This window comes from Balaenoptera physalus, assembly GCF_965194825.1.
Source record: "Balaenoptera physalus genome assembly, chromosome: 3".
Classification (NCBI taxonomy): Eukaryota; Metazoa; Chordata; class Mammalia; order Artiodactyla; family Balaenopteridae; genus Balaenoptera; species Balaenoptera physalus.
Window position 1 is genome coordinate 94078419 of NC_138890.1, and position 15793 is coordinate 94094211.

The window sequence follows — 15793 nt, forward strand, 5'->3', positions numbered from 1 at the left end:
TTCTGAATATTTTAAAGAATAAATAAGTCAAAAAAAGATTTCTTTACATTTAAAAAATTTTAATTAACAAGCTAAAGTTCCAGGAGTATAAAATTTATTGACTAATTTTAAAATCCTGGATATTTAAAACCCCCCCAGTAAAAATGTTAAACACATGCAATGTAAGCGGTTTCTTTCCCTCAAATATTGTGAGACATTACAAGCATTTTTAAGTGAATTCAAAATTTAAAAACAGAAGGATTTACTCTGATGTAAAATATAAGGGATTAGATGTCCTCAAAGACAGCTGTTTGTTGCTCTGAATGCGGGGAGGAAAAATGTTTAATGAAGTAAAGTTTAAAAACCTGTTGCCATGAGCCAAAAATACTGGATGTGAAAGCCAATGATTTGGGGGAGACAGGGGAAGAAGTGATTTGTTCCCCTGATCTGCGTCTTCGACGCCCAGTACCCACACCACTGGTGTAATGCAGCCAGGTACCAGTACCCTCTGGGCTAGACACACTCAGGGGGCTCTCTTCCTGGAAGTGAGAAAGGGGCAAAAAAAAAAAAAAAAAAAAAAAAGCAGAGCATGCAAAGTTAGATACAACAGAGCCAAATGATCAGAAAGAAAAAAAAATACAGTTTGTTTGCATTTGTTTATCAATTTTTAAAAAACTATTAAACAGTAATTTGGGAGCCAAATATTTTAATATTTGAGAAATTGATAGGAATCACTTATAAATCTAATTGTGAGTAATAATGATTATGAGAATTACATTACTATCTTAAATATACAAAATATTTATACTGCTTAATAGTTGTCGCTTCCCTCTTAGAACTGGAAAGATTTTAACAATTTTTTATCTTAGCAATGTTAAAAATATGATATTCAAGAGGTTTTATGCTATACTGGGCAAACTTTTCAACCCAAAGCACTAAAGAATCCTGCAAAGGGTTAAAGAGACTTCATTGTATATATGTATGAAAGGAAATCTGTCTGCCAGACAAAAAAAATTAGAGATCATAAGATGGAGGATTCAAATTGCACTTGTTTACACTTTCAAGCTATCTATTTATTTACCCCCTCCAAAGATTATTTATAGAGTTCAGTAGGCAAAACATGCAGCAAACATTCTCATTTTACATGTTTGCATGTTCAGGTTTCAGACAGTGAGGACAGAGTAAAATCTACTTGCACAAAATGAAGAGAATAGTCTTTTTCTCTGTATGTCTTTTGGAAGTACAAACTTCTGATATCCATGGAGATGATGGACGCTGGAAAAAGTCTTCAAGGTTTTACTTGAATAATTTACCTTATAGAAGTAAAAGTTTAGCATGGCATAGAAATAATCTCTTGAAAGCAACTATTTAAGTATTTACGAGAAAAAGGTTTATAAATGTGTTCTGCGCTTTAAGAGTTAACAAAGGGCAGTGATTTTGTTGAAGATTTCACAAATACAGATGAGGTGCAAAATGAAGACTCAGAATACGTTTGACTGTATCAGTGTTACAGACTTCTTCTGGAGTTCAGAAAAAGGTTTAATGGTGAAATTCTGAACAGTCTGATGAATTGCAGATTGCTTTGTTCAACAACACCAAAATCACTGCCCTCACACAAATGGTATTTTAGGTTACATTAATAAATGTCATTTCCCAATTTTCTGAAATTAAAGATAACTGAACATAACCCCAGATTTCTCATTCTTAAATTAAGCTATAATAGAACAAATAATTCCAAATTCTACGATTGTTAATCATCCTCTTTTATATTGGGTTGGCCGAAAGAGCGCACGGAAAAACCGGAAAGAACTTTTTGGCCAACCCATAATTAACTTAAAATATCCCATTCACGGGAACCCTAACTAGTATACATTTTCCATTGTAAAACTACAACAATCTATTTTATTGAGATGTTTTTCCTATACATAATTGTCAAATTGGGACACATACATTTGAAATTTGAGAATCAAAAGCACATTCGTTTGGATAATTTGGGGCTATAGAAATGAGCATAATTCTCATTTGTTGGTTTATGTTCTTACTCACCAACTGCTAGATGTTATACCTAACTCTTAAGATTGGCATATTTAATCATCAACAAAAAATATTTTTCTAATTAAAAGTTGATGGTTCTTCCTATCTTATACTTTTACTTGAGCATTTAGAAAACATTTATAAGCACTGATCTCAAATCAGTGCTGGGGGAATCATCCTACAGAGAATATAAATAAACCAAAAAGAAGGTATTCAGAGTATAAAAATGTATACAGATGTTAAAGATTTACTTAAACTTTATTCCAACTGCTCAACTTTCCTTTTAAATGTTATTTTAGTAGTTATTTAAATGTTATTTTGTTAGTGAGCATAAGAATTAGCCTAAGTTATTTCATTATAGACCTTAATACAAAGGTAAATTTTTCAACCATAGCATCAAATTTTCAAATTCCTATACTGACTTTTGCAATCAGGTTAACAATTCAGAATTTCACATCTTAATCTACAGTGTCATTGGAATCAGTTGTTGCTGAAGCATCTCTGGCAATTCCTCACTACTTTTAACCAAAAATTATTCCTGATCCATTAAATCAGACTTCTAAAAAAGTTCTTTATTAGAATAACTTAAAGTGACAAGAAAATAATGGATCAAGTCTTCGAAAGGTCTTATTTTACTATTTCTATTCAACTTTGCTATGAAAACTATAAAGCTCCAAATTCTAAAATTAATCTTTGTATTTTCTAACTGCCTCTATATTTTAAAAAATTTATTTGAAAAATAAAGTTGACAATTAAAAATCTGTTAGGTTCCCAAGCTTGATAATTAAAGCTGTATTTTCTTTTCTGTTTTATTAAAATATAGTTAGTTTACTTAATAAAAGACATGCTCTGATATATACTTACTTCATTTGCAGCCATCTTCCTAGATCTTGGAAGTGGAGACTTCCTGTGTATATGAATTGGCTCTGATACCATAGGTTTAAACAATATCACAGCTCGATCAACCTCATCTTTCTTAGAAGTATGTGGCTCATCATCACTATCAATTTTAAAAGATCTCCTGCCTTCATTCTGTGCAGAAAGAATATAACATAATAAAATTCAGATAAAACAAATCAATCTCTTCAGATGAACAAATTCAACCACCAACTGGTGTAGTCACTTGCAGTACATATACAAGTTTGTTTATTCAAGTGAATTAATAATTGAATTCTTATGACAGCCTAGTATTATTCTGGATATTGTAAGACAGATGATAGAGTTCCCGACTTCAAGAAATACATACTCTTTGGATAAATTAAACCATAAAACGACAATAAAAAGCCATATAAAACAAAGTACTTAATTAAATTTCATCCAATGCCCAAATAAATAAGCAATAATAATAAATGACAGTAAGAAAAAAGAGATCAGTTTTGTTACCAGTAATGCCATCAACTCAACCACAAACTGAAACAGTATCTGAAGTTATAAATTTTAGAAAATTCAAACTCTATGCCAAATATTTCCAACAAATGTGATGACTGCATACTTAAATAACAACCATTTGATGACTCACTGAATATTTAGTTAGTATGTACCATATGCCAAGACACAGATGAATAAGATACTGTCTCAAATTATAAGACTCTCACAGTATAGTACAGAAAACAGATATGTTTTAAAAAGTTACACTAAATATCCATCTAAATAGAACGGGTAGGGCTTCCCTGGTGGCGCAGTGGTTAAGAATCTGCCTGCCAATGCAGGGGACACAGGTTCGAGCCCTGGTCCGGGAAGATACCACATGCCGCAGAGCAACTAAGCCCGTGTGCCACAACTACTGAGCCTGCGCTCTAGAGCCCGCAAGCCACAACTACTGAGCCCGCATGCCACAACTACTGAAGCCCACACGTCTAGAGCCCATGCTCCACAACAAGAGAAGCCACCACAGTGAGAAGCCCACACACCTCAACCAAGAGTCACCCATGCTCGCCACAACTAGAGAAAGCCCGCGCACAGCAACGAAGACCCAATGCAGCCAAAAATAAATAAATAAAATAAATAAATTTAAAAATAAATAAACAGGACGGATAAATTGGGTAAATTACACTAAAATACATATTTTAAAACACTAAGAATGGGCAAACTAAAACTAATTACATCAATGAATCTTATGAACGTACATTAGCTAAAAGAAGCCAAGCAGAAGTACATAAAAACCTTCATCAAACTAAGGGGTATAGAAAATAAAGATAAACTTCTTCAACCAGGTAAGGGATATCTAAAAACTTGAAACAATCATCACAATTAATAAATCACTGAAAGACAAGAGTGCCCACCATCACTAAATCTATTCAATATTTTGCTGGACATTTGTCATCATTCACAGATACGATCATATACATAAAAAATTCAAATGACTCTATGGATAAATTATTAGAATGAATAAACAGCATGCAGTAAGGTTGTTAGTTGTAAAATCTCTATATAAAAATGAGTTAAAATTCAATATGAAAATAGCAAACAGAAAATGAACTTGAAATAAGCCATTTATGATAACATAAAGAATTTAGGAATTACTCTGACAAAGTAAATACAAGACATTAAAAAAAGTCTTAATTTTATCAAGAACATATAAAGAATAGCTCACTAAATTCAGAGCTGTATACCAAGTCCTTGGACTAGAAGATTCAATTCTGTAAAAGTGTTATTTCTCTCAACACTGATCTGCAGAGTTTATGTAATTTCAATCAAAATTCCAAAAAGTTCACTTTGAAACATGACCTTTTGCTTTAGTTTGGGAATGCACAAGATGATACTAAGGATGCTTAGTATCAACACTTCTACTCAACACCACACTAGTCCTAGCCAGCAGCACTTCACAAAAAGCATATTCAAATGACCAATGAATATAAGAAAAGGTACTAATCCTTATTGGTCGTGAGGGTAATGTAAATTTAAGCCACAACAAGATATCACTACATAGTCCCCAAAATAGCTATATTAAAAACACTAATCATACCAAGTGCTGATAAAGATATGGTAGTATCTTTGGAAAGTTATTTAACTGTATTTTAAAAAGTTGAACATATGCATACCCTATAACCCGGCAATTTTACACCTACATATATATCCAAAAGAAATGTGTACGTATGTTCAGAAAAAGACCTGAACAAGAATCTTCATAAAAGCATCCATCTTCAAACCTTGAACTGGAAACAAATCAAATGATCATCATAGTGAAATGGATTAATAAACTGCACCATATTTATTTAATGTAATCCTACAAGGCAACAAAAATGAAGAACAGATGAATCTCAAACACATAATGAAAGAAGCCAAACCCACTCTCCGCCCCAAAAAAGCACATATTTTGTGATTTCATTTGTGATCATAAAGTCCAAAAATAGACAAAATTAATCTATGGTGCCAAAAGTCATGATAGTAGGTAACTTTGGGGAGAAGGCAGGGAGGTTGTGAGACAGAGGGGGCACAACTGGTTCTTCTAGAATGATATTCTATCTATAACCTGGCTAGTTGTTTTACAATTGTGTTCATTTTGTGATATATCATTAAACTACACACTTATGATTTAGGTATGTTTACGAATATGTATTATAGTTTAGTAAAAAAAGTTTAAAGCTGAGTACATATTTAACTTTTGTAAGGTTAAAAATTAAAATGCAGTAATTCATAACAAGTGCTTAGCACAGTAAAGAATGGACTAGTCCTCAAGTAGGACCTGGGGACAAAAACAAAAATTATAGGGCTTCCCTGGTGGCGCAGTGGTTGAGAATCTGCCTGCCAATGCAGGGGACACAGGTTCGAGCCCTGGTCTGGGAAGATCCCACATGCCACGGAGCAACTGGGCCCGTGAGCCACAACTACTGAGCCTGCGCGTCTGGAGCCTGTGCTCCGCAACAAAAGAGGCCGCGATAGTGAGAGGCCCGCGCACCGCGATGAAGAGTGGCCCCCACTTGCCGCAACTAGAGAAAGCCCTCGCACAGAAACGAAGACCCAACACAGCCAAAAATAAATAAATAAATAAATAAATAAAAGTTATAAAAAAAAAAATTATAGTTATCCATTCTAAGTACTGATCTTAAAAATCCAAAAAATCTAGAGAAAAGATAAAATATAAAATTCTAATATGCATAAAAATGTTGTCTACCCAAATCATACTTCAAGAAATTTAAACCATCTTGCTACATAGTTGAGATAAGAATTATAGTACATAATAGAAAATTCTTAAAGAAACCTCATTTATATTTAGAACTATAGTAACTAAGCAATGAAAATTTCATCTTCATTACCTCCCTTGAAGCTGGTCTATATCCATAGCCAGATGGTAAATTTTTGTCTTCTTCACATCCTTTGGCTCCTGGACTAAAATGTAATTCAACATGAAAGCGTTCCTCAGAGGAAAGATCCTAAAAAATATTACAGAACACTTTCAAAATGAGAAACTTCGAATTATTTATTTACCTCTGGTAACACATGCAAATCAAGACTCTGTTACCTTGTTAGGATCCTCGTAAAGCATGATAACAATCTGAGTCATGTAGTTGAGTTCATTGACAATATTTAAATAATCCATAGCTCGTTTCCACTGTTCATCCTTTGATTCCTGAACAAAAGGTAAATGGTAAGCATTTTCTCATATTATGTTACTTTAAAACCACTTTATTTTCATTATGGTAATTTGTTTAATCCTGATTGATACCACACAAATGAGGTGAATACTTATACACACAGTCTTTCAAAATAACTCCACTCATTTAAATCTCAATAAATTACTTAAGCTTAAATAAATTAGTTTTAAAATCTCTAAGCGGTAGTATTAGACACTTCAGTGGTAATTTTTTTAAAAAAAATAACTCAAAGTAAAAATAAAGAATCTCTTGAAATATGATACCTATAACTGAATTCTAAGGGTAAGGGGCAGTTGTTAACCTTAAGTCCCAAAGTAACTAATATAGTGTCATGCTTCATAAACAGAATACTATCGCATAAAAGTAGTAAATATCCCTCATTAACACTATAGAGATATTTTAAAACAATCAGCAGGAGGAGGCATAGGCAGATTCTTAAAACCATCTCCTTCACCACCCCACCTGCATTTAGAGAATCAATGGTCTTTAAACATGTAATTAAAGAGCATCAGAACTGAAAGGGATCTTAGAGAACATGTATTACAAGCATTCAAAGTAGAAAATTATATCTGAAAAGGCAAAACTATTCAAAGTTCAAACTCTACAGTCAATAGTCAACAGGGTCCACTTAGACCTTATGTACATGAGAGATAATAGCCTTCATTTTATGTCATAAATATTACAAATACAGAAAAGCATCCAACAATTTTTTTGTATACAGTAAGATACACAATATTTTGGAATTTAGTATGGAATATGCTTTGTTTTAAAAAAATAAAATTTGAATGCAAAAGCCCAAACTCAAGACCACATGCTGATTACCTATTTTTTTAAAATTCAGCACATATTTCCTCCTTAAATTTAGACATTATATATCTCTGAGGAAGCATTCCACTTCTGAAGTTTTTGGAAAAGTAAAGTTAAAGCCACATCATGTAATTTGTGTAATTACATGTATTCTTAGCTTTATTTCAACATATGGCTATTCATACCTCTAAATGCTCTAGAGCAGTTGCTCCCAACTTAAGCAACACTCCAGAGTACAAACTCCATCTGTGTGTGTTTGTGTGTGTATGTCTATGTCTGTGTTTGAGGAGGGGATGTGTGCAAAGATGTATATACTTTTTTTTTCAAAATTGATAGGAAAAACATAAATTAGCATAGCATTACTGAGTTTCACTAGGTGTGAATTATTATAAGTGATGGGTTTTAATTAAATACTAAAATTTTTCAAGATTGAAAAGATCTATTAGACTCTGTGATATGGCATTATTAATAAGGACACCATCTAATATCTAATTCAGTGGTGCAGTTACAGACTTTGCTAGGTCTGCTGTAATGAACAAATTAAATTACATATTTTGTAGCATCTTCCTGAATACAAGTAATATGCAAGAATTCATAAAAATCTTTTTTTTAACAATTAAGGATCATTAAATATATTCCTTGAAATCTTGTTTATAATCTTATTTCCTTAACAAACCTTTTTAAAAGTCTATTATGGAGAGATAGATTTTACCAAGTCTACATTGAAAAATGAAAAATTTCAACTGGGAAGAGACCAAACAAGGTTTTAAGTATATTAGCTACAGGCTCTTATTAGGATAATATGAGTTGGGATAATTAATTATAGTTCAAATAAATTTTTAAAAGTTTTAAAATTAGAAAACAGGACATCATTTTGGTATAGATCTTAATTTTCACTTTAGTAAGCACATGTAATTTTTTTAAACCCCAGATTTTTATGAGAATGGAGTTGTTCAGCTTTTGTTTTAGAAATGTAGCTGAATGCAATATATACTCAACAAGCTTTCATTCTACTGCCACCACCCTAAGTCTAAACTACATCATCTTTCTTTCGATCACTGTGATAGCTCCCTAAATGGTTTCCTCATATCTACTTCTATCTATTGTCTACACAGCAACCAAAGCCATTCACTTCCCTGCTTAAAACCTTTTAATGGCTTCCCAATCCTCTTAGAATCCTCAAGGCATGCCTCTCCAAACTTATCTGTTACAATTTTATCCATCACTCACTATTATGCTCCAATTATAGGCTTTCTCTCCATTCTTACATCTTCTATGTTCTTTCTACCTTATAAATAAGTGCAATAAAGTTAAAAGGTGACCACATAAGAGATGTATCTCTCCTCCCCTAAAACAATTCCATCATTACTAATGGATATATAAGCTCTTGCCTTGCTAATTAAGGGTCATTTTTTTTCTCTATTTCTTTTATTAAAGCTCCACTAATCCTCATATGTATGTGAGGGATGCCACTTTGCTATTCTATTAAGGAATAAAAAAGAAATAAAAACAAGAGAAAAGAACATATGAATTGGAAAATTTGATGGGAACAGAACACTTACATAGTCTTAGGGTAACTCTGATAATAACTATTCATCAAGGCCCAATGATAAGAGAAATTAAGAATCAGGAGACATACACCAAATCTTCATACATTTCACTGCCCTTTATTTTAAAAAGTACAAAAGAAAACAAAGTTGAATTCATTTTCTTTTAAAGATTTTTTTTTAATAGATGTGCATAAATGTATATGCCAATATATACATAGAAAAAGTTTTTTAATTCTTATTTTTTGCTAGTTTGGAGATGGCTGAAAAGATATTTTTGATATATAATAGAAGTGACACTGTATTCTAGATAATCTGTGGTTTGAGTGTACTGAGGAAGAAAGGGGATATTAAAATTTCTAAGTCTGTCTGGTTATCACTTCCACTGCCAATCTCTAAAACATCATTTTTAAAATTTTTTCAAATACAAACTTCCTGGGAATCTTATTAATAGCCACTGCCTCAGCCATCATTAATATGTTGGCTTCCCAACTCTGTACCTTTAACCCAAACCTCTAGCCTTACATATAAACATACTACTGGTCATCTTCACTTGACTAGCCTACTAGTGCCTCAAATTCAAGCTATCTAACCTCATTACTTTCCTTCTAATGCCTGATACTCCCCCAAGTGTTACTTTCAGTGAATGATGGGTAATTTTGTAGATGATCCTGTTAGAAATATGGGAACCTTTCTTGACTCTCTTTTCTTTCTTACCTTCCACACCTGTAAGCAAAGAAAGGGCCTCAAGGAGAGTGTTGGTGAAAGTTAAAATGCCTCAAAAAGAGAGTGTTAGTGAAAGCCTGCAAGGGCACTGAGGAGGTTGTTGGTGAGGGACTATAGGAAGGTTAAAAAAAAATGTTACTGGAAACTATAGGAAAAAGAACCCTTGCTATGTAGTGGCATAAAGTGTAGAAACACTGTAGCCTGTAGACAGTGGAACTCAATGAGCTAGCTACCAAAAATTCCAGGAAAAATTCTCAAAAGGCCACCAAGATTCTTCTCACTGCCTGTGATGAACTATGAGAGGAGGGAGATAAACTACAGGGAAATGGTTAATTAAAGGAGCCAAGACTTGCAGAGTTCAGAAATAAAACTGTTTCTCATTCCTAGCCTCTCCAGAGAGCAAAAAATGCTATAGTTAAAAAGTGGCTTCCAGGAAGAACAGAAACGCAGGAATCTGTCATGAAAACATGGGTGTGATTGTAAAAACGCTAAGACTTCAGAAAGATTTAAGGCTCACAGACCTTTCAAAGACGCAAAGACTTTCTCAGGATTATACTAGCATGTCTCTCAGATACTCACTATTAAGCAATAAGGACTGCTGAGTACTATCCCTCAGTAGACACAGAGGGAGCCCAATGTAGAAATGGGCTTATTCTTAAGATTTGTGGGTGTGAACTGTTTAATAAAGTAGATTATAAGTTACTCCTTTTTGTTTTGTTTTTTAAATTACACCATCTTGAACTAAAAATAAACAGACCTTTGGATCCCAAAACTTCCTTGGACAGGAAGCAGGTTAAAGAAAATTACTTAGCTGCAAATGTGAGCTACTTTTTATGGAAAAGGAAGGATGACCTAGATGAAGCAATCAAGAACCCAAAGTATGAAGCCATGAACCATTATAAACAACTCCCTGGCAGTATGACAGAGCCCTAATTAAGGAATGGGCAGTAAGTATCTAAGCAGATTTCAAAATTGCTATGGACCAGTGACCATGGTGTACCTTCTGTTTTCCCCTCTTTTGAAAAGGTTATCTACAGCAGTTATTCTATGCTTATCCCCACCACTGTATGTCGAATGTATGAAGGACAGACAATTGCTATCTTCAGTTCACAGGTCTTTGAAATGAGACTGAGTTCTCTTGAGAACTCAAGGAGCTCTGCCCAAGGAGTCCCATCCATACCTGGACCTGATTTAGATAATGAGATCCTGGATGTCAAGTTTATGCTATAATAGATAAGCCTGAGGGAATACTGGAGGAGAGATTACGTGAATTTTGCATGAGGGAGAAATATGGATTGTGTGGGTAACGGACATACTGTGATAGACTCTGTTTTCCAAATATGGCCACCAAAATTCATCCAATCCCAAGTATTCATCTTACAATAAGAAGTGACAGTGATACTCCACTCATCTAGTAATATGGGTCTATTCCCCACCCCTTGAACCTGGATGGACCTCTGTGACTGCCTCCACCAAAAAAGCTCAGCAGAAGTGATACTACATAACTTCATAAGTTAGGTCATAAAAATTCTTTGTGCTTGCTCCTTGCTCTTTTAGGAAGTTCACTTTTGGAACTCAGCTGCTATGTTCTGAGGAAGCAGGTCACCGGAAGAGGCCATTGTAGGTATTCTTGTCAACAACCCCAGCCAAGGTCCCACGTGACAGCCAGCGCATCAAGCACCAGGCATGAGAAGAAAGTTGTGAGATGACTTGAGCCCGAGCCACTGTCTGACTGCAACCTCACGAGAGACTCAATGCAAAACTGCCTGATCACAGTCAGCCTTTAAACCATGAGAGAGAAAAATAAAATGACTGTGGTTGTTTTAAGGCAGTAACCTTTGGTATGATTCATTACATAACAGTAAATAAGAGTCACAATGTCCAACCAAACACCAAGTCCTATTGATTCTAACCCCTAAATAATGCAAATTCATCAGCTTCTCTTTGCCTCACCGCCACTGGCCTGTAACATCACCTACAATATTTTGTATTATTGTTTGCTTAAATGGATCTTCTCCAAAGGGAAGAGAACATGTCATTATCTCCAACATCTAGCTGAGTGCTTGGTATACAGTATACCCTTGACAAATGATGGTAAATAATAAATTATTAAAAACTGCACAGTAAAAAATGGTGTTAGTGATTCGATTACAAATTCAATAACACATATTTGTTAAATAGATTTATATAACTTATTCTACTTACATCACATAAGGCACCATAGCGAAGAATAGACAGTAAAGAATGTACATGACTTTCACTGGTGAAATATAATCTGGTACGGACATGACGTTCAGGTGACAGAACACCTCTGGAATACCTAAAGTAAGGAGCAGATAGTGTTAAAACATAACCATGCAGTTAAAACTTAACTAATGAAATTATTTTGTAAAATGGAATTTAATCTTACTAGAAGTAAAAGAACATAGTAAGCAAATCTATCACTCTTCCAATCACAATTGAGGTGTTATCTTAGCAGCTATTCCTCTAACATGAAGATAACTGGAACTAACTGGGACCACTGAGATTAGTCAAAGAAGTGTTAATATTAGTCAAGTTCACTGTAAATAGGTCATTTAAGCACCTTTATTAACAATGAAAGAGGTCACAGCACTAAAGAAGCTCACAGATGTTAATACTGCTGAATGAGGATGATCACTGATGATCACATGTGAATGATAACACAGATCCCCTTTCCCTGTTTGCCTCAGTTTTTTCTCCAATTTGGAGCCAAAAAGAACCTTGGTTGGAAGTTAACTATTAGAAATACCTAGGTAGTATTTATTTCCACAGTGTGCCAAGTGATACACTCCTGATTTAGCCATAGGAACATTAAAAAGTAATTAGATTTGAAGAATGCAAAAACAGATGCCTATAGACTTAAATACCAGTACAGTCTCTTACACAGGATGGAGTTTATTTACAGTGTCATCATCTTGTGTCCTTTGAAGATCTGAGCGAATTTTTCTAACTAGAGGAGTACAGTAGCCTTTGGCAATCTCCAGTTTTTCAGCTTTAGTTATACCATATTCCTGAGCAGAAAATACACAACATTAGAAAAAGGGTATAATAATAAAGAACTCCAATAAAGGTACTACTAAATTTAAGAATTTTAGTGAGCGACAAGTATTTTTATTAAGCCTCTTCTGAACATTATACAATGTTCCTAGTTTACATTTCTGCAACTTCAAGTACACTATTCCCCAAAGTATTGAGTATAATTAGAAGAATTTTTTTTTGGTGGAAATGAAAAAGAAAGTAATTTCTAAAGAGGATAGGATGAATGGATGAATGTAATCTTTATGAACAGTATTCAACTCAATCAGGTTTTAAATGTAGAAACAACCCTAAAAGAAAGATGGATTAAGGGCACAAACACTAAAGCACAGAACAAATAGTCAATAAACATACAGAAAGAAATATAAATTGAAACCATGAAATTTTTGTCTATTTGGATGTCAAAGATTAAAAAGGTTAACAAATTATTTAAAAGCCTTTGGCCAATACTGTAAAAGTTTTAACTAGTGGTTAGCCAAAAATGCCATGAAATTATCAAACTTAATGAGCTCTACAACCATTATAAGTTAATTAAATGAGGAATTACAATCCAAAATGTTAAGAAAACATAGTAATTGTAATAATTATAATAAAAATTACAGTCCAAAGGGGTAGATGAGAAAATGACCTGATATAAGAAAAAAATCTGCGATGTGTGTGTAGATGGGAAGAGAGGGTATAAGAGGAAGAGGGCAGAAAGTGGGGTGGAGGCGGAGGGAGGCAGGGACAGAGAGGGAAAGAAGGAAGAGTAGAAAAGAGGGAAGAAATAGGCACACTCTTTCTCTCCAAGTTCCTTCTGGGATACCTGTATTTAAAGGCTACTTCCTGTTATCAGGTACTTCCCAGATGGCAAAACTTTAGTATGGATAATAAATCTCAAAACTGCCTAATAAAGAAAAGGCTGACTGATTAGATGGAAGACGTATGAAAATGGAACCTCTTGGGTCATTTACCTTAAACACAAAAGCTTGGTTGGTTAAATAATCTCACCAACACAGATGACTGTGAAATTGGTATGAAAAAAAGAAATATGTATGCAATTGTGTATGTATGTGTAAACAAAAGGAAAATGTTGAAATTAAAATCATCAAAGGAAATTTTTCTGTTATTAGCAAGGTGTAATGAAACAGGCACTCTCATACACTGCTAGTCTGTAACAAAACTGTATGTAGAAGACATATGTATAAGGAGAGTGAAAGAAAGTAAAAGAATCCACATTTCCAAATGTGAGAAATTGGTTAAATAGTTATTATTACATCACATCATTCAGCCATTAGGAAAAATGAAGTATATTTAGCTTTACTGATTTGGAAAAAATTTCTTGATGCCAAGAAAAAAAAAATCAGGTTATAAAATAGTATGCATTTCCTGGTTCCATTTTTGCAAAGAATACATTTGTTATATATACGAATTTATGAAAAAAATTTTATGAATTTAAGGAAAAAGGCCTTTTAGAATTTTCCAAAACAGTGAAATGTTTTTCTCTAGTTGGTAATGGCATACTGATTTTTTTTTTGGCTATATCTATATTTTCTAATTTTATAACAAAGATATATTACTTTCATAATAAAAAAACCTTTCCCTTCAAAACAGTGACATATTTTGTAGAGCTGAAAAAGCAAGCTGCCACAACCAACTAGGACCAAATAATTAATTGTTAGATACCCAAGTTCTCTTATAATATTTCTGCCATAAAAAGAACTGATTAAAATAACAGATGAAGATATTTGAAAGCTTATTATGTGGTGATATTTAATGAGAGTATCATTGGACTTTATATTGCAAATGCTATTATAAAGAATCCTCTGCATTTCATAATACAATCACCAAAGAAATGATCTTCAAACTTCAATAAATGTGTGCCATCTCAATTAAGACTCTTAATAACAAATATAATCTTTAGATGTTCTTATCTTCCATCATACCATCAACGCTCTTTTACTATTTATTTAATTTACTGAGGTAACATTGGTTTATAACATGTCTCATGCATACATTATATTTTGACTTCTGTATAAACTACAGTATGCTCAACACCAAAAGTTGTTTCTACCCATCACCATACAGTTTACCCCCTATACTCAATTCACCCCCTTTCCCTTCTGGTAATTATTACTCTTTTCTCTATAAATACATGTTTGTTTTGCTTGGTTTGTTCATTTATTTAAAAAGTTTTTTAATATTTCACATTTGAGTGAAATCATATAGTATTAGTTTTTCTTTGAATGACTTATTTATCATAACACCCTCAAGGTCCATCCATGTTGCCACAAATGGCAAGATTGTATCTTTTTTATGTATTCCATTGTATTATATATACTACTTCTTCATCCATCCATTCATCAATGGGCACTTTCCATATCTTGGCTATTGTAAAGAACGCCACAATGAACACAGGGTGCATGTATCTATTCGAATCAGAGTCTTCATATTCTTCAGATAAATACCCAGAAGTGGAATAGCTGGATCATAGGGTATTTCTACTCTTAATTTTTTGAGGAATCTCCATACTGTTTTCCATAGTGGCTGCACCAATTTACATTCCCACCAACAGTGTACCACACTTTTTTCCACATCCTCTACAGTACTAGTTATTTCTTGCCTTTTTGATAACAGCCATTCTAACAGGCCTGAGGTGATCTCTCACTGTGGTTTTGATTTGCATTTCTCTAATAATTAGTGATGTTGAATATCTTTTCATGAGCCTCCTGGCAATCTGTATGTCTTCTTTGGAAAAATATTTAGCTCCTCTACCCATTGTTTAATCAGGCTGTTTTTTTGTTGTTGTTGAGTTGTATGAGTTCTTCATATATTTTGGATATTACCCCCAAATTGAATATATGATTTGTAAATATCTTCTCCCATTCGGTAGGTTGTCTTTTCGTTTAGTTGATGATTTACTTTACTGTACAGAGCTTTTTAGTTTGATGTAGTCCCATTTGTTTATTTTTGCTTCTGTTTCCCTGCCCAAGGAAACATATCCAAAAAGATATTGCTAAGACCAACTTCAAGGAGCATACTATGTTTTCTTTTAGTTTTATGGTTTCA

General features: G+C 33.5%; 1 protein-coding gene across 19 annotated transcripts in view; it reads right to left on the reverse strand.

The window, feature by feature from the left end:
* PPIP5K2 (diphosphoinositol pentakisphosphate kinase 2) overlaps positions 1–15793 on the reverse strand; it is an 89510-nt gene that overhangs the window by 24812 nt on the left and 48905 nt on the right. For 12 of the 19 annotated variants that reach the window (XM_082458015.1, XM_082458018.1, XM_082458017.1 and 9 more), the window contains exons 20-26: positions 12593–12720; positions 11894–12008; positions 6476–6583; positions 6270–6386; positions 2878–3045; positions 1176–1292; positions 345–518 (exon numbers count right to left, since the gene is read on the reverse strand). In XM_082458015.1, the coding sequence (XP_082314141.1) occupies positions 345–518; positions 1176–1292; positions 2878–3045; positions 6270–6386; positions 6476–6583; positions 11894–12008; positions 12593–12720 (927 nt within the window). The remainder of the gene's footprint in view (positions 1–344; positions 519–1175; positions 1293–2877; positions 3046–6269; positions 6387–6475; positions 6584–11893; positions 12009–12592; positions 12721–15793) is intronic. The other 7 variants (XM_082458024.1, XM_082458011.1, XM_082458023.1 and 4 more) reach the window with 3 other exon arrangements.